General features: G+C 41.7%; 1 protein-coding gene across 1 annotated transcript in view; it reads left to right on the top strand.

Moving 5' to 3' along the window:
- adcy8 (adenylate cyclase 8 (brain)) overlaps positions 1 to 27,766 on the top strand; it is a gene marked incomplete at both ends in the record, with an annotated part of 72,626 nt that overhangs the window by 4,383 nt on the left and 40,477 nt on the right. Inside the window, 3 exons of the mRNA XM_079218985.1 lie at positions 19,814 to 19,963; positions 25,368 to 25,498; positions 27,085 to 27,196. Coding sequence (XP_079075111.1) covers positions 19,814 to 19,963; positions 25,368 to 25,498; positions 27,085 to 27,196 — 393 coding nt within the window. The remainder of the gene's footprint in view (positions 1 to 19,813; positions 19,964 to 25,367; positions 25,499 to 27,084; positions 27,197 to 27,766) is intronic.

Below are 27,766 nucleotides of genomic sequence, written 5' to 3'. Positions count from 1 at the left end.
TTTAGACAACAACAACACCAACAGTTAGGTTTAGACAACAACAGTTAGGTTTAGACAACAACAACACCAACAGTTAGGTTTAGACAACTACAACACCAACAGTTAGGTTTAGACAACAACAGTTAGGTTTAGACAACAACACCAGCAGTTAGGTTTAGACAACAACAACACCAACAGTTAGGTTTAGACAACAACACTTAGGTTTAGACAACAACACCAGCAGTTAGGTTTAGACAACAACAACACCAACAGTTAGGTTTAGACAACAACAACAGCAACAGTTAGGTTTAGACAACTAAACCAACAGTTAGGTTTAGACAACACCAATAACAGTTAGGGTTAGACAACAACACCAACAGTTAGGTTTAGACAACAACACCAACAGTTAGGTTTAGACAACAACACCAACAGTTAGGTTTAGACAAAAACAACACCAACAGTTAGGTTTAGACAACAACAACACCAACAGTTAGGTTTAGACAACACCAACAGTTAGGTTTAGACAACAACAACACCAACAGTTAGGTTTAGACAACAACAACACCAACAGTTAGGTTTAGACAACTAAACCAACAGTTAGGTTTAGACAACACCAATAACAGTTAGGTTTAGACAACAACACCAACAGTTAGGTTGAGACAACAACAACAGTTAGGTTTAGACAACAACACCTACAGTTAGGTGTAGACAACAACAGTTAGGTTTAAACAACAACACCTACAGTTAGGTGTAGACAACAACAGTTAGGTTTAAACAACAACACCTACAGTTAGGTTTAGACAACAACACCTACAGTTAGGTTTAGACAACAACACCAACAGTTAGGTGTAGACAACAACAACAGTTAGGTTTAGACAACAACACCAACAGTTAGGTGTAGACAACAACAACAGTTAGGTTTAGACAACACTAAAAGTTAGGTGTAGACAACAACAACAACAACAGTTTGGTGTAGATAACAACAACAACACCAGTTAGGTTTAGACAACAACACCAACAGTTAGGTGTAGACAACAACACCAACAGTTAGGTGTAGACAACAACAACAACAACAGTTAGGTGTAGACAACAACAACAACAACAGTTAGGTGTAGATAACAACAACAACACCACCAACAGTTAGGTTTAGACAACAACACCAACAGTTATGTTCAGATCAATAAAAGCTGTGATATCTGATGGATTAAACACAACGGTGACTCAGCTGGTTTCAGCCATAAAAGCTTTTCCATCTGCTCTAAACTGTTTGCTCTTGGTCTGTTTGTTGAAGTGAGCAGCGACGCCATGACCTACGTCACCATGACCACCAGCAGACAGTAACCATCGTAATGCTAGAATATACTCAACTGTATATATGTATCATGTCACTTCTTCAAATGGTCAAGAATTATTCCAGCGAATGAACTTAATTAACTCAAAGTAATGCATACACAACCCTTTTCTTTCATTTAATGACAGAATGAAGTTGAATAATTACAGTTTTCATCCAATAGCAGCACAATATAAAACTGTAAATCATAGCTGTATTTGAACACTATACGTAATATGCAAGTGAAATATATTGTTTCGGTACATGAGAAAATTAAAATGGCCCCAATAAGACATCGCCTGAATGTTCTCTGTACTAAACCCTCTCTAACTTTGTTCTGCTTCACTTTATCAAAGTCAACCTTTGCAGAGAGAATGTTCACATATTGTCCTATGATTTGGGTTAGAGAATGTTCACATATTGTCCTATGATTTGGGTTAGAGAATGTTCACATATTGTGCTATGATTTGGGTTAGAGTTGGACCTTACAGCTGCATCATTTCAAACAAATAATCATCCTGAAAGTGATTTTTTTCTAGGCGGACCTGAAACCTTGTCATCTTCATTTACTCTTAACCAGTAACATATAGACTGATATTTACACTTCTGAACAACATCTCACATGTGTACCTTTTATTTCAACACCAAAACGATTCAAATAGCCCTAGTGGTTGCTAGGGGTGGGGGAAAAATCGATTCAGCATAGTATCGCAATACTTTGCGTGGTGATATTGTATCGATACACGGAAGCCAAGTATTGCTTTTTTATCATATGAATGATACACTTTTTGGTCCAAAATCAATTGCTTTTTCAGTCTGTGTTATTTTCTGGTGAGGTCAGCAGAGGTCCCGGATCAGCGTGACCCGTAGGGAGGAAACAAAAATGGCGACACCGGAGAAAGAAGTTAGAAATGCGCCATACGTCTTGACTTCCTGCCGCCCGTAGCGCCGCTGCTCACACAGCTGTTGCTCGACACACAGGACAACACTCACAAGACTGCGGCGGTCAAAGACATAAAAAAAGCATGAATCAAACCGGCTGCTGGTGCTCTAGTAGCGCTGGAAGCGGACGCCATTCAGACGCATTTCCTGGTGATGTCGATGAAATTCACCGAGCTGTGTGCGTCTACGGATAATATTATGAACCCATATAAAGCAGAACTAGTGGTTATTTCCATGGTGGATGCCGTAAATGAAAACTGTTTTCGGAGATAAGCCCCGCTTCCTCTCCGGCGCAAATGACGCGACTATGTAGACTGTAATAAAAACAGTAATAAGCAGTTCAGTTCGTCAGATGCAACATTTATGACATGTTGCTCAGTTTATCACATTTTTCTGCAATAAAAATGATTGAAGTGAGATGAACAGACTGAAAACGGTATCTTATTAGATCAAATATGTTGACAAAGTTTTCATTTGGGGACAATTTGCAGTTGGAAAAAAGGGAATCAATTGATGGTGATTCCCACCACTAGATACACCCTTTTTAGATTGGGTATGACATTTGAGCCCCAACGCCTCCTCTGGTCACGAGGGGAGAATAAAATAAAAAAACTCAATTAACACACTTGTGCCGGAGCCGGAACATCTCCATCGACCCGTCTCCGTCTCCTGAGGCCTCCGGCTCTCTGCCGGCTCCCTGCCGGCTCCCTGCCGGCCCGCGGTTTTTGTCTCTGCCCAGCGAGGCTTCAGTATCGGCTGAAAGTCTTCTGTCCTTTCTTTGCTCCTGAAATCTCGGCTCTGGTTCCATCGATGTCTTTGTGCAGAAGCCTTTCAGCCTTTTTTATTTTATTTCACCTGCTGTTGAACGAACAAAAGTGTCAGGAAATAACAGATCAGCTGCTGCTGGTTTATGATAATGTGTTTTATGTAGCTGAGAGCATTATGCACACTGTCAATAGCACTGACACACACACACACACACACACACACACACACACACACACACACACACACACACACACTTCAAGGTCAAACTCGGCTTACCTGGAGCGCCGGCTGCACGGAGGAGATAGAGGAGAAAAAAAAGAAAAAAAAGGGCGAGTGTTGATTCATAAGGAGGCTGCATGCATCCATGCTTTTCAATGTCTGGGCCTCTGGGTGCCCTGAACATATTATTTAGTGCATTTAAAGATTAAAAAAGTTTTTACTAGCAGCCAATCACGATAAAATACATGCTTTTATTCACTTGTGTAGCGAAGTAGTAATATTTTTTTGAACGTTTTTTACGTGCACATCTCTCTGAAACGCAATATTTAAAGTTGTGTTTTGCAAGGTTCTTCGTGGACGAGCTCAGTTTCACAGAACTCGATTAAAAGAACTTAAGACGAGTTTTAGGCGATCACCAGTTATTGGCCTGTTGGCGGGTTGTATTGTTTTGGTGGATAACGAACGGGCTCTCAGACAAATGGGATTCTTTTTGGGCTATTGGGGTAAAACTTCAAAAGGGTGATGACATCATTGACTCACTATTAAGCAGCTTCATAAATATATATTGTAGAGCCAGACTTCTCCGGCTCCACACATTCTCTTCCTGGTCTAGAAGTGAAACCACTCGGGCCTATTTGTCCTTTCGTGAACCAATGGCAGCGGTCGTAGGCGGCTATGGCCACACACACACACACACACACACACACACACACACACACACATTGCGATGCAGACTCATTGGACTAGAGGAGCGCAGCAGATGACTCGTTACCGGACTGAACTTCTGCTTCTTAATAAAATACACCGTGACTACTACGTCACCGACAGGCAGCCGGTTGATCCTGACACATTCGATTGTCTTTGTGACCTTTAAAGTGTCCGTCACTCGGCTCGCCGCCATCTGTCTGCAGCTTTTCCTCTTTTTTTTCACAGTTTTTATCCCACCAGGGAAGAGCATTCACACATGTCTGAGGACAATTACAGATTGAAATGTAAAACCTCATTCCAGTCCCTAAATGTAGGGTTATGGACTATGGAACTTATACATTCAGGTGACGGAGATGTAGAAAATCATATCAAATAATTGCATTAATCGATCAGGCAAAGTAAAAATAGAAAATAGAAATATGCTTTTCCTCTTTCTTTCCCCCCAAAATACATTTCTCTCTCTCTCCTCACTCACCTCCCTTTCACCCTCCTTCTCCTCCTCTTCCTCCTCCTTTATCTGGCTGGTGTCATGCGGTTGATCTCGGTCCATCTTGCCGTTACCAGACACTGCACTCAGCCGCTCTTAATATTTAATGAAGGATCGGGGGCTTTTTCAGCTTTTTCATGGTTAAGTTTCTTTTTTCCCGGTAAGGTTTTTTTTTTGTTGCTCTGTGACCTCTGAAAGCATTTTCCAAAAATTGCCATAAACGTGAAAGCTTCTACGGTCCTTCACTCTTATTCTCCTGTCGTGAATGAACCCCTAAATCGGGGCAGGAAATGAACACTTTCCATCCATTTGGAAATCAGCGAGTGTTATTAAAACGTAAACACACAAGGAGAGAAAAGTGTATTTTAGAGATACTGCAATATTAAAAAAGCTTCCTTCAAATATGTTTTCATTTAGTATGTGTGAGTCTTTGGTTCCGACTTGCTTAAACGTTGGTGATCATCTGCCTTTTGCAGGGTTCACAAGGTCATTGAAAACTTGGAAAAGTCATGGAATTGTAAAATGGTTATTTCCAGGCCTGGAAAAGTCCTTGAAAAAAATAAAATCCCAAAGGTTTTGTAAAAGTCATGTAAATGTGTTATATTCATGTGTTCATGACGTTCATTTACGCCGAGTTTGAAATAATTAATATGCTTTTAAAAGAAAGACACTCAAAATATAAGCAGGCATACATACAGGCATCTATATAAATGGTTATTCTTTTTATCAAACTATTGTCTCTCATTCATTTGTGTTATTTAAGGTTTACTGTATGCTTTGTATTCTCATTGTTACTTTAAATACTACATTTTCTTACTTTTTCATGTTTACACCCAGATTTCACTAAATGTTTGGTCATGGAAATTTGTTTTAAAGTCATAGAAATGTCATGGAAACCCACTGGTCAGAATGTATATGAACCCTGCTTTTCATTGGGTACAAAACTGACATCGCCAGCAGCCTCAACTGTTCTTGCTAATAATGCTAACACGCTAAAATATATTTGGTTATCACGCTAAACAAAAAGCAGAAAGCGACTGACCAACAACATCCTGTTCTGAAGTCAATGGCACATTGTTTTCCTGCTTCATTGACACAGTGAGATGCGGTGGGATTGTTCCTGTGAATGTATGATTTACAAAAACACCAGAGAGTTGTATAGTCTGAAAGTCAACATTCATTGAAATTAATTAATTCATTTTAATTTCATTTTCATTTTCTGCTTCAATTCATAATTGTTGGCGTTAAGCATTTCAAAAAGAATAGTTCCCCTACCAGTTCCTCTACGGGTCCTCTAAGTGTCCACAAAGTGTCCTCATAGTGTCCTCATAGTGTCCTCTGTGTCCTTATAGTGTCCTCAGTGTCCTCATAGTGTCCTCATAGTGTCCTCAGTGTCCTCATAGTGTCCTCAGTGTCCTCATAGTGTCCTCAGTGTCCTCAGTGTCCTCATAGTGTCCTCAGTGTCCTCATAGTGTCCTCTGTGTCCTCATAGTGTCCTCAAAATGTCCTCATAGTGTCCTCTCTGTCATCATAGTGTCCTCAGTGTCCTCATAGTGTCCTCAGTGTCCTCATAGTGTCCTCTGTGTCCTCTGTGTCCTCATAGTGTCCTCTGTGTCCTCAGTGCCCTCATAGTGTCCTCATAGTGTCCTCTGTGTCCTCAGTGTCCTCATAGTGTCCTCAGTGTCCTCATAGTGTCCTCTGTGTCCTCATAGTGTCCTCTGTGTCCTCATAGTGTCCTCTAAGTGTCCTCATAGTGTCCTCAGTGTCCTCATAGTGTCCTCAGTGTCCTCAGTGTCCTCATAGTGTCCTCAGTGTCCTCATAGTGTCCTCTGTGTCCTCAGTGTCCTCAGTGTTCTCATAGTGTCCTCTGTGTCCTCATAGTGTCCTCAGTGTCCTCATAGTGTCCTATGTGTCCTATGTGTCCTCATAGTGTCCTCATAGTGTCCTCAGTGTCCTCATAGTGTCCTCAGTGTCCTCATAGTTTCCTCATAGTGTCCCCATAGTGTCCTCTGTGTCCTCATAGTGTCCTCTCTGTCCTCATAGTGTCCTCAGTGTCCTACAGTGTCCTCAGTGTCCTCTGTGTCCTCATAGTGTCCTCAGTGTCCTCATAGTGTCCTCTGTGTCCTCATTGTGTCCTCATAGTGTCCTGATAGTGTCCCCATAGTGTCCTCAGTGTCCTCAGTGTCCTCATAGTGTCCTCAGTGTCCTCATAGTGTCCTCAGTGTCCTCATAATGCCATCATAGTTTCCTCAGTGTCCTACAGTGTCCTCAGTGTCCTCTGTGTCCTCATAGTGTCCTCAGTGTCCTCATAGTGTCCTCAGTGTCCTCATAGTGTCCTCATAGTGTCCCCATAGTGTCCTCTGTGTCCTCATAGTGTCCTCAGTGTCCTCAATGTCCTCAGTGTCTTCATAGTGTCCTCAGTGTCCTCAGTGTCCTCATAGTGTCCTCCGTGTCCTCATAGTGTCCTCATTGTGTCCTCAGTGTCCTCATAGTGTCCTCATTGTGTCCTCAGTGTCCTCATAGTGTCCTCAGTGTCCTCATAATGTCATCATAGTGTCCTCAGTGTCCTCATAGTGTCCTCAGTGTCCTCATAGTGTCCTCAGTGTCCTCATAATGTCATCATAGTGTCCTCAGTGTCCTCATAGTGTCCTCAGTGTCCTCATAATGTCCTCAGTGTCCTCATAATGTCATCATAGTGTCCTCAGTGTCCTCATAGTGTCCTCAGTGTCCTTATAGTGTCCTCAGTGTCCTCATAGTGTCCTCATAGTGTCCTCTTAGTGTCCTCGGCCAGCGGTTGTCACCTTGTTTATTCCTGGTAGAAGGACAGACTCTGAGCCTGGGCTCTGGAATCAGTGACAGACCCTCGTCGTCGTGGCTCATTTCCTCCCGTCTCCGCTTGAGGCTCTTCAAGTCGAGTGCTAGAGCCAAAGGAGCGTCCTGATCCGATAAATGACACTTCTGGAAAACTCCTTCAGGGAACGTGGAAGCTATTTTACACCTCCTTCTCCCTGTCACTGAAGTTTATTCCTTTGCTTTTTCTTAATTCAAACGTCACATCTCAACACTGAAATGCGTCCGTGTGGATCCGGTGTTTTTTCAGCGGTGATGACCGACCTTCACGTTTACCTGCAAGTCATCCAGGTTCCGTTGCCAAACGCTGACTTGGCACTCAGCTGCCGCTCCTCTTCCTCTAATATTTGGCCGCGCAGCCGGACAGTGATGTCAATGAAAAGCTTCTCTTTTTTGGTGGAGGTTCAGGTGGCTTTTTCAAGTTTTTTGTGTTGTAAAAATCACATGAAAACATACTGTACTACATAATGTATTATTTATGAAAAATTAATATTTCAAAGATCTGAGGACATTGAGGAGAGCAGCTCTTTGAAAACATGAAAGCAAGATCTCACTCTTCTCGTGTCCACTGAGCATCACTTTACACAACAACATGATTTTTGTTTGTTTGTGTGAACGCTCTACGCTGTGTTGACCCCACAGATTAAAAAAACGGGTTTGATATGCAACATTTGTGCTGTTTGAGTCTGAGAACACATTGAGTGAGGTTTTAGGCTTAAAGTGAGGGTGATTTTCGGCTTATTCTTCACATTGAGGATGATTTCAGACGGGATTACCTCCCGGCTGTAATCTATTCATAGCGGCGGGCCGCAGCCAGCGGCGTTCACCGCGCTCCTCTGGGGTCGGCTTTTAATGAGATTACTTCTGGATTACTGTTATCTGTTTGAAATGTGAAAAAAAAAACAGCAGGTACTCGGGAAAATGAACGAACGGCGTCTGTGTTCAACTCTGGTGGTGAAAACAATGTTTGACCGCAGAGGAACAACTTTTAGTTACAAGCTACATTTTCTGTGTCTTTTTTATTGTTTTTTTTAAAACTTTTTGAACTTTACTACTTTGTCAGAAAGTCTGAAATTATAATTAATTCACCATCAACATAGTTTTTTTGTTATGTGTGAATAAAATAATAATAGATGAGTATTAGGTGAGACTATATATATATACATATTCATAAATTATAATGTTATTGTGATGTGTTCAAGCTCTATTTAGTAAAAAAAAAGTTTTAGGCTGAGGTGAACTGTAACATTTTCATGATGCGTTCAAAGTCTATTCAGTAAAAACAAAGTCATTGGCAATGTTAAACTCTAACATTAAGATGATGCATTCAAGCTCTATTCAGTTAAAACAAGTATTTGGCTATGTTAAATTATAACATTAGCATGATGCGTTCAAGCGCTATTCAGTAAAAGATTATAACGTTATTGTACTGCATTCAAATGCAACTAGCTCTAATTGTTTACCCTTCTGCTTTTAGCAGTAACATCATAGATTTTTTGCAGTTTATGACTCCAACGTGAGTTTGGCTTCATCGGGAAAAGTGGCGTTAAAACGCAATTTCCGCTCGGCAGAAGAAGTCGGAGCTGCTTCCAACGCTGGAACCCAAACGCAGCCGTTTGACACTTGTCAATGAAAACTGCTAAGTTCCCTGTGAATTTTCCCCCGGGCTCCGTCTAGCAGGTTGACACCCTGGTATTACACAACAATGACTATCTGTCATGTGTGATATGATTCTGCCAGCGGGAAAAACCATTAGCTTTTAGAAAGTGTTACAGAGTCATCGCGGCCAAACGTGTCCTCTCCAGTGAGACTGAGAAGAGGCTCCCTCGTCGGGAACGGACCTTTTAGGAGTACACTTTTATCAATGTGTGATAGTTTAACTTCCGATGCAGAAGCTGTTCAAAGCAGTTCCGTGAGACCGGAAACATTCATCGTTTACGCTCAATTCAGTAAATATATACTGAATAAACGTGAACGATAACATTGTTCTGATGGGTTCACTTGTAAAACTTAGTTTTTGGTGAGAAATTTGAATAAATCCAGTTGTTTGAAGGAGATGTTTTCACATTAATATGAAAATAGATATTAGAGATGAGTTAAGAGTGCCAGAGGAGAGGAGTCGCCCCCTGGTGGTCAGGAGAGATAATGCAGCTTTAACACATGAAGCATTGCCTTCTATACAACCAGAGGAATCATCCCCTAGTGGTCAGGAGAGATAATGCAGCTTTAACACATGACGCATAGACTTCTATACAACCAGAGGAGTCAACCCCTGGTGGTCAGTAGAGAGAATGCAGCTTTAACACATGACGCATATACTTCTATACAACCAGAGGAGTTGACCCCTGGTGGTCAGTAGAGAGAATGCAGCTTTAACACATGACGCATATACTTCTATACAACCAGAGGAGTCGACCCCTGGTGGTCAGGAGAGAGAATGCAGCTTTAACACATGAAGCATAGACTTCTATACAACCAGAGGAGTTGCCCCCTGGTGGACAGAAATTTATTTTGAAAAGATTGTAATCATGTAACGAGCAGAAATTGACTTGCGTTGCTGCATTTTTGTCGGAAAACACAAGTAAAATGAGGGGTAACCTTCATTAATGTTTTTTCATCCCCCGTTGCTGAAGGAGGAAGCAGCTGACTGTTCTCTTCTTTCTCATGTCTGTTGAGAGTCGGATTGGACGCACCGATCAGACAGCGGCCGATACGTTGTTGTTGTTGTCGTCGTCGTTCCTGTGTAGCGTGAAACGTGATATCGGATCGGTGCACACATGCATTCATGATGTATCGGAGGCTTTTCTGATTCTGGTCTCAGGATCAAAACAACTCTGTGGTATGATGCTGACTCGTGCAGACGGGGTGTAAAGGGAGGACGCCATTAGTGATAGCAATAAATCTACCTTATGAAAACATATCCGCGAGCGAGGAGGCGCACAACGCCTTCCAGTCGGATGCGTGTCAGCACTACGGGACTTCTTGTGCATTCGGTCATCAATCCATCAGAGTTGTTTACAGCCTCGCGGAGAGTCACCGGCATCTCGCCGCTTCCTACCTCTTCCTGCTTATTCCTGTTTCTTCCTGCCGCTTCCTGCTGCTTCCTGCCGCTTCCTGTTTCTTCCTGCTGCTTTCTGCCGCTTCCTGCTGCTTCCTTCCACTCGCTCGGAGGGAGAAGCAGACATGACGTTACGTCCATGAAGTGATATTACAGAGACGAGCTGAAGGGAAATGTCACCATTGCATGCGCGGGAGGAGCTTCCTCTGCCGGGCCTCTCAGAGGGTTTCATCAGGGGTCAGAGGTCAGGTGATGCAGTTATGAAACCACTACGGCTGTCTGGAGCCACACACATGTGACTCCTTCTACTCTCCTGTGTATCCAGGTGACCGCTACTGACTCTTAGAAATGACTTTTTTAGGTTGTTTTATTTTATTATAGAACCATACCATCTTCTCTCTGGTGGTCTGTTTACTGATGGAGGTCTATAGAGGACCAGGACTAGACTGAGGTATATAGAGGACCAGGACTAGTCTGAGGTCTATAGAGGACCAGGACTAGTCTGAGGTCTAGAGAGGACCAGGACTAGACTGAGGTCTATAGAGGACCAGGACTAGTCTGAGGCATATAGAGGACCAGGACTAGTCTGAGGTCTAGAGAGGACCAGGACTAGACTGAGGTCTATAGAGGACCAGGACTAGTCTGAGGTTTATAGAGGACCAGGACTAGACTGAGGTCTATAGAGGACCAGGACTAGTCTGAGGTTTATAGAGGACCAGGACTAGTCTGAGGTCTAGAGAGGACCAGGACTAGTCTGAGGTCTAGAGAGGATCAGGACTAGTCTGAGGTTTATAGAGGACCAGGACTAGTCTGAGGTATATAGAGGACCAGGACTAGTCTGAGGTTTATAGAGGACCAGGACTAGACTGAGGTCTATAGAGGACCAGGACTAGTCTGAGGTTTATAGAGGACCAGGACTAGTCTGAGGTCTAGAGAGGACCAGGACTAGTCTGAGGTCTAGAGAGGATCAGGACTAGTCTGAGGTTTATAGAGGACCAGGACTAGTCTGAGGTATATAGAGGACCAGGACTAGTCTGAGGTTTATAGAGGACCAGCAGTAGACTGAGACCGGTTCAGGAAGTTCCTCGCTGTTCAGAGTGTAGAGGCTTTGGAAGCGTTCTCCTGATGATGAGCATTCACACTCTAAAGACGGCCACAGCCAACGCAACGCTTGATTCTGCTTGTGATCACACGTTGGGAACATATTGGAGAACATCTCAGCTTTCATCCCGTCAGACGGGAGCTGCTGTAACGCCGTCGCTCGTGTTCACAGACGTTCGTCCAATTTACACATTCAGCTTGACAGAAAACAAGCAAGCTGCGATTCTGGAGGTGAACGGCTGCTGGCAGACTGTCGAGAGGAAGTGTGACGAGGCCGTCGAACTAGCTCGTACACCAATAACATCTTTGTACCCTTTTAAAGACTGAGCGATTGCTATATAAAACTGTAAATCATAGCGTGTTTTATGAAAGAAAAGCCAAAAACTGCTGTATTTGGATGTATTGAACACCATAAGTAATATACAAGTGAAATATGTGGTTTGGTACATGAACACATTCAAATAACCCCAATGGCCCCAATGAGTCCTCGCCTGAATGTTCTCTGTACTAAACCCTCTCTAACTTTGTTCTGCTTCACTTTATCAAAGTCAACTTTTGCAGAGAGAATGTTCACATATTGTGCTATGATTTGGGTTAGAGTTGGACATTACAGCTGCATCATTTCAAAGAAATAATCAACCTGAAAGTGATTTTTTTCTAGGCGGACCTCAAACCTTTACATATTTTTTTTTGTGTGTCATCTTCATTTACTCTTAACCAGTAACATATAGACTGATATTTACACATCTGAACAAAATCTCACATGTGTACCTTTTATTATAACACCCAAATGATTCAATAATAATAAGATCGCTTCTTGTCCAGAGAGATCACAGCAAAAAAAGCAAACTATAAGGTTACATTTCATCACCCTTTAATAGCTCCCTTTGCTCCCTCTCCTGAATGACATCAGACATTGCCATGGTAACGAGCCGCATATAGGTCACATGCCACGGGATTCGGAATTTGGGGCGCAGATCCGTGCGGTTTTCGGAAAATTGAATTAAAGAATAAAAAGTGCTTGAACCTTCTGATGTTCACTCAGACAGAAAGAAAAGAGAACCCTGAACTGGGACGCGTTCAGCTGCAGTGGGAGTTTTTATACTGATACCAAAGAGTGTGCCCAAGAAAAGGTCTTTTTAATATTTTATCATATTTTGTCCAACTCATTTAATTAGGGTTTGCTCCCAAAAATTATCTCAGAGTGGCACCAGCTTCCCCTTCTGACAGTAGCATGTTTATTCTATAATAATGCGTCATATTTAATAGCTTGATCGTATGTTTTTAACCTTCTGAACCCCAGATTTCTTCGTCGAGCTCCCTAGCCCAACCAGTCCAAATAGGGCCTCTTTTGTCATACAGCAAAAAAAAAACGGCACATCCTGGCTTTACAAATAAATATAAGTCAATTTTTTCATGTTTATGACACTATTCCACACTAAATATGAACATACACCATAGGTATGACTCCAAGGGACCTTATTATATATATTTATGTTTCCTTTTCTGTGTACTATCATAAACTAATATACCACTAACACATATATGAACTTATTATCTATATTCACAAGGATTTTCTGTATATTATAGCTTTTTTTAATTATTCAAATAGACCTTGGGGTTGAGGAGATATTCAGTATTTAGTTGAATGCAAACCATTCGCAATTTTCGCCATTAAACTGACTGGGCCTAAAGAGGTTTTAAGTCAAATCTGATAAAGAAGCTAAACCTGGAAACCTTTCAAATAAATGCATTGGAGTTAAAATGTAGCGAACTAACTAACGATAGAAAGATTCAGTCAATGTAAGTAACTTACCTGGAAATTCTACTTAAAGCTTCCATTTTTGGGCTGATTTGCGGGTCCAAAGTGGTCTCTTTAGAAAACGTCCACTCCTGGGTTAGGTGGAGGAAGAGATGATGGTTTGGGTTAAAATAAGTATAATCATTTGTTATGTCCCTTTAAATCTTTTCTGTCTGCTATCGCCTTTTATTTATCCATATTCAAGGAGATTGATACATTTCTGCATTTTGCTACTTTTATGCTATCTTTTAGCTTTTTAATAGCGTTTTTCAGACTGTTTTTAATATTTTAATGAATGATCATAATTTTTTTTTAAATCTTCTTTCCTTTTCCTTTTTAATGCTTTTCATGCTTTTATGTGAAGAACTTTGAATCAATACTAATAAACAGGCCTTGCCTAAAGTTAAATACGTTGTACGTCTCTGAACATTTTGATAATCCAGTATGTAAAGTAAGTAAAGTTTATTTATAATGCACTTATCGCAGACAATGGTCACAAAGTGCTGTACAGGAGTCGAAAGACACATACATTAAACCAAATTGACCATAACAGGGGCCAAGAAACATTACAACAGTTTAGAAAACATAATAAAATACACTGTTAAGTAGGGGTGGGGGGAAAATCGATTCAGCATAGTATCGCGATACTTTGCGTGGCGATATTGTATCGATACACGAAAGCCAAGTATCGAATTTTTATTATATAAATTATTATCTTATTAGATCAAATATGTTGACAAAGTTTTCATTTGGGAACAATTTGCAGTTGGAAAAAAGGGAATAAATTGCAATACTCAACATATCGCAGTATCGTGATAGTATCGAATCGTGGTCCTCTGGTGATTCCCACCCCTACTGTTAAGTGTCTATCATATCTGTGGAGTTCTTCTCGAGTAGCCGCTCCTCATGAGCGCCATTAATACAACTCTGAAATGTAAATGTGGCAGCAGCTCTTCAGAGGTTTTCCACCTGAGAAATGTTGCCGTAATATTCTGTCAGTGTGGATTTTTAGTAATTGAAACTGACGCTCATCATTCACTGAGTCGCAGCTCTGTGTTTCTAACCGGGCACAAAGGAGGAGGTTCTGATTCTCATTTCATTATTTTTTTTAGGTTATTTAGAAAGACTGATGGAGCCTCGGTAGACTGAAACATCCCTGTTTTAATACGGCTAATGAGTGAACCCCAGGAGGTGTGATCTCGCTCGTTCTTCATGTGACAGAAGAGATTCATGACGCTCAGATCCGCCTCATTCCAGTTGCGCCGGCTTTAATCCAGTTAAAACAGAGACGCTGACCACAGCTGTTTGCACTGGTGGATTCAATTCTGACAGTTTCTTCCACGGAGAGAAAACACTGAGCTTTAGTTTGTTTTTCTTCAAAAGTCTTTCTGCAAACATCAGAGTGATCAGGAGCCGCAGAATAAATCCCTCTGCTGCTCGTAGCCGGCTGCTTAGCGTGCAGCTTAACAACAACACCAACAGTTGGGTTTAGACAACACCAACAGAGATCCTCCTCCATTAATTAAATATATGTGTCGTCATTGTGCTTTGAGGTAACCGATCGCTCTGAAATATTGAAGCAGGGTTTCTTTCTTGCTGTCAAATCATTTTGCTGTGTTACTTATTAATCACCCCGTCTCTTCAATCTGTCTTCTGTTAACGCAGTGTTAAATCTGGAGTACAGACTTGCGTGTGTTTATTTCCCATGTCACGCTGAACATGTCACTCCTCACCCTTGATTCAAATTGAAAACATTACGATAATTATTGCTATTATTAACCTCCGCCTCATTATTTTCCATGTAGCTGTTTGTAAGCTGCGCCTCTTCCCCGGCCCGCTCCTCTTAATGAGGCCTTGTTAAAAACATCCACATCACTGGCATTTCCCTTTAATGAGTGCACCGGCGGTCTCCATGCTGATGCCCTTTATGGCGAGCCGGTGCCGCTCTTTTTTTCCCTCCAAAAACAACATGGACGCCGCCGCGGCTGCCGCAGCTTATGGGGTTTTTTAATTCCGGTCTCCGTGGGAGGAGCAGAGGCCTTCATGGGAGACTTTGAAAATTGAATCCGGCGCTGATGGCGTCCTGGGAGAGGTTCACAGTAACTCACCGTAATGCGCTCGGTGAGATACCGTGGAGGGCCTCGGGGGAGGAAGACGGCTCCCTGTGTGTTTTTGTATGGCTTAAAGGAAACAAAAAACACTCCCACACATATTCAGTTTCCAACGTGATAGTCACCCCAAAAGATTTATTTTTTATTTACGGTAAAAGGCAGGTTTTTACTGGAAACAACCGTAAAGGCCCAGTCTGTAATGTTCTTCGCCATTTAAACGTCTCGTTGCTGCTACATATGTTAAAAGGGAACCAAATCTTTGACGGCATCAGAAAACATTTAATTTTCTACATCAAAATGTGTCTGTGTTGGAAAAGGAAGCGTGATGCCTTCAGGGTCTCCTGTGATCGGTCAGCGTCTGAAGACTACGAGTTTAAAAGTATGAGAACAGTATGGAGGCGTGGAATACTGGTTTTATTTAGAGAGCAGGCTGCCCCATAAATAATACTGATGTTGTGTTTGATTGCACTTAGAATATTTACCAAAATAGCTGGGCTTAATAAATTAACACTTCATTAACACTTGATCAGACTTTAAAAAGTGTAAACTAAATACAATGTACATGGAATATCAAGATTAAAACCAAAAGAAAGAACATTTGTAAACTTACATGAATAGAAAATAAATAAACAATGTTATTTTCGCGCCGTTTACTGGCTAACTGGCTAACTAGCTTACTGGCTAACTGGCTTACTAGCGTACTGGCTAACTGGCTTACTGGCTAACTGGCTAACTGGTTAACTCACTAACTGGCTTACTGGCTAACTGGTTAACTGGCTATCTGGCTAACTGGCTAACTGGTTAATTCGCTAACTGGCTAACTGGCTAACTGGTTAACTCGCTAACTGGCTTACTGGCTAACTGGTTAACTAGCTTACTGGCTAACTGGCTAACTGGTTAACTCGCTAACTGGCTTACTGGCTAACTGGTTAACTAGCTTACTGGCTAACTGGCTAACTGGTTAACTGGCTAACTGGCTAACTGGCTAACTGGTTAACTCGCTAACTGGCTTACTGGCTAACTGGTTAACTCACTAACTGGCTTACTGGCTAACTGGTTAACTAGCTTACTGGCTAACTGGCTAACTGGTTAACTCACTAACTGGCTAACTGCAGACTTTTGTCAGCAGCATCGACCAACACCAATTATCTCAGAACGGCAACAAACGGGCCGATTAATGGATGAACTACCAGACCTCTGGAGCTGCTCATCTCTGCTGCAGGATGCGTGAGCTGAATCTTTGACCGAACAGTCAGAGACCATGTTGCACTGTGGGTAATGTAGGCGCTTGGCAGAGCTTTTGTATGAATGCAAACATTAACCGCTGATAGCGTGAGAGTTTAGTTTAAGTTTTCTTGAAAGTGAACACAGGAGCTTTTTATCGTCCAACACAATTGAGCCCGTCGCACAATCGTGCCTCGAGTGTTTGAGCGAGAGCCTTTTCTCCTGCCGAAAAAAAGAAAAGAGAAACCGAGACATCAGACGGGGAGCAATGAAACATTTAATCAGCATCACTTTGATGCACCTCTGAAGAGGCTCAGGAGTGAATTAGAAGAGAAGCATTTTAAATACAAGACGCCTTTTTCATTGACCCTTGGAGACGAACGCGAGTCACACGCTCACATTACCGGGGAAACAGAAAGTGTGTCATCTGGACTGCTCGGAAAACACTGCTGATGCAATGTATCACACCATTCACACACACGAGAACAACAACAACAACAACAACATGTGTGTCACTCTCCACCCACCTGACACAATAATGGGGCGCTGAGGTACTACAGGTGGGGCGCGGGGGGAGAATTTTTTATTATTAAAAAAAAATACTAGTTATTTTTTGAACAGATAGAACTTTATTTGCATTGTTCTAACAAAGTGATTGCACATGTTGTTATTATTATTATTTTTTCTGATGGAGCAATCTGATTTACCTGAATGTGATTTAAAATTTCTTTATTCTATTATTTGAAAAAGCAAAGATGGAGGAGTCACACAACATTATTTCAATAAAAATTCAGCGTGGACCATTTTGTTACAACTTTGTTGGGGCGTGAACATTGTTCTTCCTCCAAAGTCCACGCTGACTTTTAGGTCCACACAGGACATGAACAACGGTCTCCTTGGTGAAAGTCCCTCTACTCAAGGGGTGGCCAACCAGTCAGAGACTAAGAGCCACATTTTTTACTGTCTTACTGCAAAGAGCCACATCCCCCCCGTGAGCCAAAAATTAAAATGTCTCTGTTACTACGACATAAATCCATTTAATTTAGGGTTAAGAAACCAACATTACTCTATCAAAGATCAAACTTAAAACAGATGAAAATAACAAAGACAAAGATTAAACACACGTTATTATATTAACTTTGTTCAAAGCTTTTTTGTCACAGTTGAGAAGGACATAACTCTAAGAACATGCATGTGGTCTGGGGCAGTGGTTTAACTGATCTGGCTGCAGGACCCACCATCACCCTGAATGACAAGCCGCGACCAAAGCGAGGAACATTTTCAACTTCTCAATTTGATTTAATGAAAATATGGCACCTAGGTTTGAACCTGAGATAGTATCACAGTATGCCAAACAGAAATATTCCCTTTCACACTCAATTAAAAACCCAAAAGTGCTTCTTAAGGATACAAGGTAATACAACACACATAATAATGTTATAACTTCAGCCTTTTTGAACATAACAAAAAAAAAGGTTGGGAATGAAGCAAACTATCACAAATAGTCTGATGTAAACTCACGCAAGTAAAGTGTGTTGTGAACGCAGCAATGAGGAGTGTCTGAATATTCAATTCAGTTTATTTTATATAGCCCAAAATCACAAATTAAAATGTGCAATCTGTACAAATAACATCCTGTCCCGGGACCTCACATCAGATCAGGAAAAACTCCCCAAATAAAGATAGTAAAAACCCTTTCACAGGGAAAACAGGAAGAACCCTTCAGGAGGGCAACAGAGGAGGATCCCTCTCCCCGGATGGACAGAAGCAATAGATGTCATGTGACCAGAATGAACAACGTAACAGAGTTACAACACATGACATCAATATGACTGAAATTGAATAAATTGCACTCTGCCGCATTAAAAAATCCCTTCAAAATAAAAGCACAGGATTTTTTATTTTTTTTTGCCCATGTAAAATGACCGTCCTGACGGACTGAAAACGTGTCCGCGAATGACTGAAAACGGGTCCGCGATTTCATGGCTTTCAAGCCGTCGCGCCTTGAGTTCGACACCAGTGGTCTAAAGTATTTGCAAAATCAATAAAAAGATTAAAAAAAAAAAAAAAAAACACAAACTTCGATATGAACGCAAGAGCCACATGAAACCAGGCAAAGAGCCGCATGCGGCTCGGGAGCCGCGGGTTGGCCAGGCCTGCTCTACTCCACTAAGTCAGTTGCTCTGACGGTCTGATAATGACTCACCGGGTTGACTGGGAAGGACGTACGTATCTGAATGCTGTTGTTGTTGTTGTTGTTGTTGTTGTGGTGGATCAATGAGCCGATACATGATAACGTGATATCGGTGCAGAGACCTGATCCAGCTAAACCCGCAGCTCTTTTTTCCCCTTCTTCCCCTTCTTTTTTTTTTTTTTTTAAACTAAAATTGTGTCATCCACAGTTCCGATTTAATTCATTTAAATTGCCGAAGTACCGTAACACCCGTGAGAAGAGACGTGTGGTTTTACTTCTTTTTTTTTAAGTTCGTTAAGTTTGAATAATTCCGTAAATGGTGTCGGCATCAGAACAACTCTTTTATTCCCGCGAGGCCTTTTTCATCAAGCTGGTTAGTGTGGTGCACAATCCCCGAAGACCAGGACCCTGGAGCTCTGGAGGCCCTCGGGCCGGTAATCCAGTTGTGCCTTTAAATGCCAGAGGGACACATTTTAAAACCCTCCTCCTCACCTGCAATCGTGACTTATTGATGGACTCCCTTATCAGCCGCCTGCAGATACAGCGACCCGACCCCAGTGACCTTTTCATGGAGACGGTAGCAGATGCTCCAGACATGCCCGGACTTGCCTACAGTCTGGGACTGTATTTACTCTGCAAACACACACACACACACACACACCCCTCCTCCATGAGAGTGAGACAGATGAACACTGTGATTCTTCTAAACTGATCGTTTGGAACACGATAACAGGTCAATGTAACATCTTGAGAGAGAGAGAATGTGGCAGAGTGTTACATCAGCTGCTTCTGCTGCTTTTTAACAAACTCTGATCTCTAGAGACAGGAACAAGAACAGGAAAAAGCGGGAGTGATACCACAGCCAGAAACTACAATAACGCATCACGTGGCACGAACGTCTCCGTCAGAAAAACGCAACCGAAACGAAGCTTAAAATTGTGATATTTCATCACAAACATTTTATTCCAAACGTGTATGTGTGTGTGTGTGTGTGTGTGTCCGTGAGATCTCACCCTCCGTCTCTACGTCCGTGTGTTTCAGGTCGCGGCTCAGGCGGTGCTGTTCATGTGCATGAACACCGCCGGCATCTTCATCAGTTACCTGTCGGACCGCGCTCAGCGGCAGGCCTTCCTGGAGACGCGGCGCTGCATCGAGGCTCGGCTGCGGCTGGAGACGGAGAACCAGAGACAGGTGAGTCCACGACGAAGAGACAAAGAGACAAAGAGACCAAGAGACAAAGAGGATAACCAGCCGAGAATCCTCTTGACGTCGGTCCTCGTTCCCAGAGCTCTTTCCCCGTGAAGCGTTCCAGCCTGCTGAGCGTTGTCGGCCTCCGGCGTCGGCTGTGGACTTGTTTCCGTGTGTGCGTGCGTGACGGTTGGGTAGACGATGCTCTGTGGGGGAGCTACTGCTGTGGGTTTCTTTGCATTTACAACGGATCATAACTCACAGCAGCAGTGGTGGAGTTCGGAGGATTTGGGGAGTTTTAGTCGATTCAGAACTGAAGTTCAGTCTGGTCGCTCTGCTTTAAGAGATCACAGTGACCTCTAAATGACCTTCAAACACAACAGAGTAATGTGTTTTTGACTTCCTGGCGTGAGTGTGAAGACACTTTGATAAAAGGAGCAAAGCGATTGATGGATTCCAGTCGACAGGACTGGATGTTAGCGGCTCGGCTAATGAGCCCGCTGAGACGAGAATAACGTGGACGCTGCATCGATCCGCTGCTGTCACGCACACCCTGCACAGACACACACGCACACACTCAAATAGACACAGAACACATAGTCTGAGTCATACCGGGCTTTGTTTATGCATTGGAGTGGTGGTTCAGGCCCTGAGAAGCCACAGAAAAGCTTTTACAGCGTTGTGTTTCCTGGAAGGGTTTGGGCCGCTCCGGGACGCTCTGGGACGTCGTAATGGAGCGAGATGGGCCCTCGGCCCCGAGCAGAGCTCCTTAATGTGAAACCAATCAGGGTATTCCTGTACTACAGGAGCCACAGCAAAGTGTGACCGATACGAAGGCAGACACAGGTTGCAGAGTTTAAAAGCTGCTCTAATCAATATTTTGATATTAAAATGGATTGTGAAGCGGGTCCTTTAAAATGACGTGACTCTGCGGATCCTGTCAGCTCCAAAGAGCGTTTTAGCATCAGCTGTTTGTTTTTTTTCGGTCCTCAGCTTCAGTGTGCAGCAGCAGCAGCTGTTTGCATCAACCGAGCTCTGATAAACTACCTCTCCACCACCTGCTCTCAGACAGGCACACTGAGAGACGGCTGGTGAGCCCTCAGGTTCTGGAGGAGACCAACATCAGAGCTAAAAGAGAGAGAATATATCTGGCTTGCATTCACTAAACATGTTTACCACATGAACTCGTCAGCGGTGTTTATACAGCTTGTTGTGCTGCCCCCAAGTGGCCAATAAAGTGTTAATGCCAGTTGGGTTTTATCTTCTACAACTCATCCTGTATCCAACATGTTGAATCTCTCGCTCATCTAAATCTGCTTTCTTATGAATTATTATTAATATAAAGCTCGTTCTCACTCCTCCAGTGGTGAAATAACAGCTTCATACTTATAAATACTGCGCGCTTTAATTGGGCGTATGACAGGAGGAACGTAGAAAAAGAAAATGACAGGACCTTCACCCTGGAGACCACTGTTTGTGTCCTGTGTTAAACCAACACATGTAATGCTTTTCCGTGTCCTTGTGTCTTCTTATTTTGACAGAGGTCGGTGTAGAAATAGAGGAGTGTCAGAGGGGTTTGACACGCAATAAAAGACCCAATGCCCAAACTATTGTACCGTAAAGGTCGGCTTATAGGCTGCTACTACCTTTGGTGGTTGTCCCCGCTAGCTCCCCGCTGTAGCCAGCTAGCGCCGCTGCTAGTTCCCCGCTAGCTCCCAGACAACCGTCGAAGGTAGCGGGATCAGCCCCGACTTGACGCCAGACTTGGGCAGCGGGGACGCAGGCAGTAGCAGCAGCAGCGGGGAGCTAGCAGCAGCGCTAGCTGGCTACAGCGGGGACAACCACCGAAGGTAGTAGCGGCTTATAACCCACACTTTTATGGTAGTTATACGGCCACCCGGCCTCCAAGGAACCGTAAGGCTATGTTGGCCCGTTGGGTCATAACTTGTCTAGTTGACGACATTACACCACGATGCTTTCCTTAAACTAACCACAATGTTTTCCTGTGAACACGAACGTTCATGTTAAAAAGACAGAAACTGAAAAAGTACAAAAGTGACGCCTGAGTGGAACGTAGAGCACCATAGTTGTAGAGCACTTTGTAAACTCTGGTTTGAAAGGTGCTATATAAATAAAGTTGTTCTTTTTATTATAGTTCACGACTTGTATATCATATACACACATTTTCCCGTCACTTGTATTGCTTCCGGTTGATTTAGTTACTGGAGTCCCTCTGAATCGTGTCATCTTACTGGTGCCAATTATATTAGTAAAGAAAATATAATATAATTCTTGGCGGCAATTATGCATCTTTTAATAAACCCAAATGTTTTGATGGGCAGGAGCACAGATTATAAATGTGGGTCAACTTTAGAAGCAGGAAGAAGGAACAAAGTGTTTTTAAGTGACCCTTCAACACGACCCGAATGAAATATGAATATGGAATCGTCCGCGAGCGGGAGGGGCTTCAGCCCTCGGCTAAAATCAGGCTGCGATAACGACTCTCAAAGCTAACGTGACACTGAGGCCGCCGGCTCTCAACTGTCCAAACCAGAGGCCGAGTCCAGTGGAGCAAACTGTCTGCAGCCAACGTCCACTGCAAAGAATGTCACCTGGGAAACAAGACCACAACACCATACAGGGAACCAGCAACAACTAGACTAGAACATGAAAGGCATTGACTTATTGGGATTTGTTTCTTTTTTTTATTTGTTACATTTTGTATTTGTTACTTTTTTCATTTGTTAAATATATTTTTTCTCCCATTTTTTTTCTTAAAGTTTTTTTTATTTGTTATTTTTTTAATCTTTTTTTTGTATATATATATATATATATATATATATATATATATATATATATATATATATATATATATATATAGTATATATTTTTTAATTTATTTATTTAAATTATTTATTTATTTGTTTCATGTTTTAAATGTTTCATTTTTACATTACATTCATTTTTTTTATTTTTTTTTATTTGTTACATTTTTTATTTGTTTCATTTTTTATTTGTTACATTTTAAATTTGTTTAATTTTAAATTTGTTTCATTTTGTATTTGTTTCATTTTTAAATTGCTTCATTTTTCATTTGTTACATGTTTGTGCAGAGGAATAAAATTTGTTAAATTCTAGAGTTTAAGAGAATCAGAATCAGCACAAACATATAAGGCATTTCACTTCTATTTCTTCATCTCTCTTGATGTACCTCCACAGAAATATAAATAAGGACAAGAGCTGACATAAAGGTAAAGAATAAACAGGACTGTAAGGAGTAAAAAAGTAAAAAATTTTCGTATATATCTAAAAGCAAAAATGACGAACGTCAAGTGTAAACCAAACAAACATGGATTGAAGGATCATTTACAGCATGTGAACGTAAAGATGTCTTTATATTGTATATACAGCTCGTAGGATTCATATTTACAGTGACAGATGATGTGTACGTATATTATAAAACAAATTGTGCATTATACAGTGAAACAACGATTAATGTAGAACGACAGCAACGGAGAACTTGGGAACCTGTGGGAAGCTTCTTGTCTCTTTTAAACACTGATTAAACACCTTTATATCAACTGTGAAATGAAAAGATATGCAGTATAAAACTGTTAACTTATTAAAATGATTGTCGGAGTTATTTTGTGGATAACAAAATCTCGTGCCACGCACTTAAGTTCTTTTTAAATTAACAGAAAAGAGTGCAGACGCCGGTGAGCGTTGTACAAACGAAAGTATTCTGTGGTTTTTGTGCATTTAATGTAAAACAGGATAAAATACCACAGTTGCGAAGCTAAATCGGGGATTTGAAGTGGTAAACAAGGACAGTGTATCAATGTTTCAGCCTTAAAATGCAGAAAAAAAGAGTTAGGGTTATAAATAAAAGATCATCACAGGGTCAAACTCTGTGAATTCAAGACGACTGTGAAATAAAAAAAAGCTCTATCCACATTTCTTGCAGCGCCTCTCCGGCTCTCAAACCCCCGGCAGCGTCTGGTTGTGACGCAGCAGAGAAGCGTTAGCAACGCTCCGCTGGAATGTCGGTCTCTCTGGACCTTCATTTGGGAGATGCACAGATAACAACACAAACACAGACACTACAGCGCTGAGAGCTGGAACACCTGCGCTCCTGCAGAGCATTTAACACAGTGCACACACTCACATTATAAAAACATCAACATGTATATACATATGGAGAAGGGCACATTTTTTAGCTGTATGCATAATTCCTGATATGTGTCATCCAGCACATGAAGCATATACTTCTATACAACCAGAGGAGTTGCCCCTGGTGGTCAGGAGAGAGAATGCAGCTTTAACACATGAAACATAGACTTCTATACAACCTGAGAAGTCACCCCCTGGTGGTCAGGAGAGAGAATGCAGCTTTAACACATGAAGCATATACTTCTATACAACCAGAGGAGTCACCCCCTGGTGGTCAGGAGACATAATGCAGCTGTAATACATGAAGCATATACTTCTATACAACCAGAGGAGTCACCCCCTAGTGGTCAGCAGAGAGAATGCAGCTTTAACACATGAAGCATATACTTCTATACAACCAGAGGAGTCGCACCCTGGTGGACAAGAGAGAGAATGCAGCTTTAACACATGAAGCATAGACTTCTATACAACCAGAGGACACATAGCTATTGCCCCAGAGGCTAATGGCCGTCAGACTGATGGGTTCTGAGATTGAATAAGTTGCGTCTTTGTTTGAATGTGTTCGGTGTCTGAAGGAGGCAGATGCCCGAGGCCATAAAGTACTGAAGGACGCTGCATGGCTCCCACTCAAACTCTGTTTCTGCTTTGGCCAAGTGGAACTGCGTCAGTAGAAAAACCACAAGACAAATGTGGTTGTCTTGCGGGCCTGGAGGCTTTGGAGGATCCTGCTCCAGGAGCTTAGGCTGGCAGAGTCATCTTATGAATTATTCCTCACAGACAGGCCTTTATGTAATGTGTTTCACAAGGTTCCTTTACTCATGTTTGCTTGTTTAATTCTCTGTGTTGGACTGACTTGTGTCAACATTTAATTCCTCATTGCTCTTAATCTGCTATTCACCATATAACACTTAGCTCTTAGGAAATGTACAATATACACACATATACATATATTATATTATTACAAACTAGGTTGGACTTTGCTGCATACAAATCATGTATCAACTATTGTGAGTGTGTGTGTATATTTTATATATTTGTACATACTGTAAAATTGGTTGTTTCTCAATTAATATGTCATTTTTTCTTCAAAGAGAGTCAACAAAAATGACTTGATAAGAAGGATAGTTTTGCACTTTAGGTGTTTAACATGTTATGCCATCCAAATACCATTATTAGCTATCTATTTTCTTGCTTTAAGAACTAATAACGTTGCATTATTTTCTTCTTCTCCCCACAGGAGAGACTGGTGTTATCAGTCCTGCCACGTTTTGTAGTTTTAGAAATGATCAACGACATGACAAATGTAGAGGACGAACACCTCCAGCATCAGTTCCACAGGATCTACATCCACCGCTACGAGAACGTCAGGTGAGGCAACGTGTTGGCATATACATACATCTATTTATAGATATGCAGAGATATTTCTCTCTCTATATATTTAGAGAGATTTAGTCGGCTTTGAACCGGCTTGAACACCGAAGGGTTCCCAGGTAAAGTCCCAAAGGACTGAGCTACTAAATCCTGCACATTATTCCTGCACATTAGATATCTTCTCATAAATATATTTCCATCCTAAGTGTCTGTTAGCTTCCACCTGAGTTTCCTCTCCTCTTTCAAACTGTTACGTGACGACGTCGTCCAGATTTACACCTGATACCTGATACTGACTGTTGTTACCTGACGACAGGTAAACACAGCAGAACTCAGTAGACACCAAAGTATTATGGTTCTACAACAATAACTATGCTGTAACTAGCTGTGATGTGCCGCTGAAGGTTTCCCAACTTTCACGTTCTGATGAGTGACGAAGACTTAAATGCTCTTGTTAGAAAGGAATGTTTCTTTTGTGTTCAAGACTTCATTCAGTTTAATGTTTTAACAGCATTAAAGGAAAACTTCTCACAAAATGTTCGTTTGTGTGTCGGCTACTCGCCCCGTTTCCTTCAATCCGTGAAGAAAACGTAGTTTTGCACTCCAAAAAAACAGAGAAAAAAGTTGATGAATTGAAGGAGACTTAACTAAAACACTGTCCCAGTGGACTCCAAGTCTCCTTTATCCAGAGTGAACGCTCACCACTTCACCAACACATGCATCTTAATGAATACTAATAAAACCTGAATTCTTCTGATGCTTCAGACTCGCCCAAACTCTCACGGACATGATCGCTCGAAAACCATGAACTAAAATAATCATTAGAAATGCTTAACTTCACTCAATCAAAGCCAAACCTCGTACATATACTCCTAACATATAGAGCTACGCTATGTATAACATTAATTATAGTTACGATAAGAAAAAAAATGATTCAAATAGACCTTGGGGTTGAGGAGATATTCAGTATTTAGTTGAATGCAAACCATTCGCAATTTTCGCCTTTAAATTGCTTGAGTTAAAGAGGTTACGGTGTTCGTAAAGTGAGCGTGCGACCGGAGAGTTTGAAGTAAAATGCTATGTTGGGCAATTAAATCTAGCAACTCAGTTGCCTGATTGGGCAATCGTTAAATATTTTCTTTTAACAAATACATTTTGTTTTCCTTTGCTGATGATGGAAGTAGCTTCAGATCTCCGTTGAGTTGCACATGTGCAGAACCGGGCCAGCAGAACAATAGATTCATTTACTTTAATCAAAACTAAAACACGACAACTAATTTATAATCTGTGTCGTTTTTTGGACGGTAAACACTTTGAGCGAGTGGATTTCTACCTCACTTGAAAAAGAACAATAACGTCAAAACCCGAACAAATGTTTTAATCGAGTTTTGCTTTCTCTAAACATGGCCGCCGTTTACCCGAATCATTGAAGCCTTGAGTTCTTCTCCAAGAGTTGGAGAGCAAGCTGATGCTTTGTGCTCATTCTGGGGGTGAAGTCTTCCTTTTCAAGTGGTAACATGTGGATGCTTTTTAATAAAGAGATGAACCTGGATATCAAAGTGACATTTCCGTATTTTATTCAGCATTCTTTTCGCAGATGTCAAAGGCTTCACGAACCTCTCCACGACGCTGTCGGCGCAGGAGCTGGTGCGGATGTTGAACGAGCTCTTTGCGCGATTCGACCGCCTCGCACACGTGAGTGATGTGACAGCTGTTGTCAGTTTCAATACACTGTTAAGTTTAGTTTGGAGCATGCGTATTCTTATTTTTATTAACGTTATCTGAATATTGTACCATATATGTACACAACTGCTTGTGTCCGTTTCTTTCTACTTATCAAACCATATATGAGCAGGATATTGCATGGTTACTGGTTACTGGTTATTGGTTACTGGTTACTGGTTATTGGTTACTGGTTACTGGTTATTGGTGACTGGTTATTGGTTACTGGTTATTGGTTATTGGTTACTGGTTACTGGTTATTGGTTACTGGTTACTGGTTATTGGTGACTGGTTATTGGTTACTGGTTATTGGTTATTGGTGACTGGTTACTGGTTACTGGTTATTGGTTACTGGTTACAGGTTACAGGTTACAGGTTACAGGTTATTGGTTACTGGTTACTGGTTATTGGTGACTGGTTACAGGTTATTGGTTACTGGTTACAGGTTACTGGTTACTGGTTACTGGTTATTGGTGACTGGTTATTGGTTCCTGGTTCCTGACTGGTTACTGGTTACTGGTTATTGGTTACTGGTTACAGGTT

Source organism: Taurulus bubalis (genome assembly GCF_910589615.1).
Source record: "Taurulus bubalis genome assembly, chromosome: 1".
In the NCBI taxonomy this organism is placed as follows: Eukaryota; Metazoa; Chordata; class Actinopteri; order Perciformes; family Cottidae; genus Taurulus; species Taurulus bubalis.
Note: the sequence above shows the minus strand (reverse complement) of the source record. Positions and strands in the feature narration are given on the sequence as shown.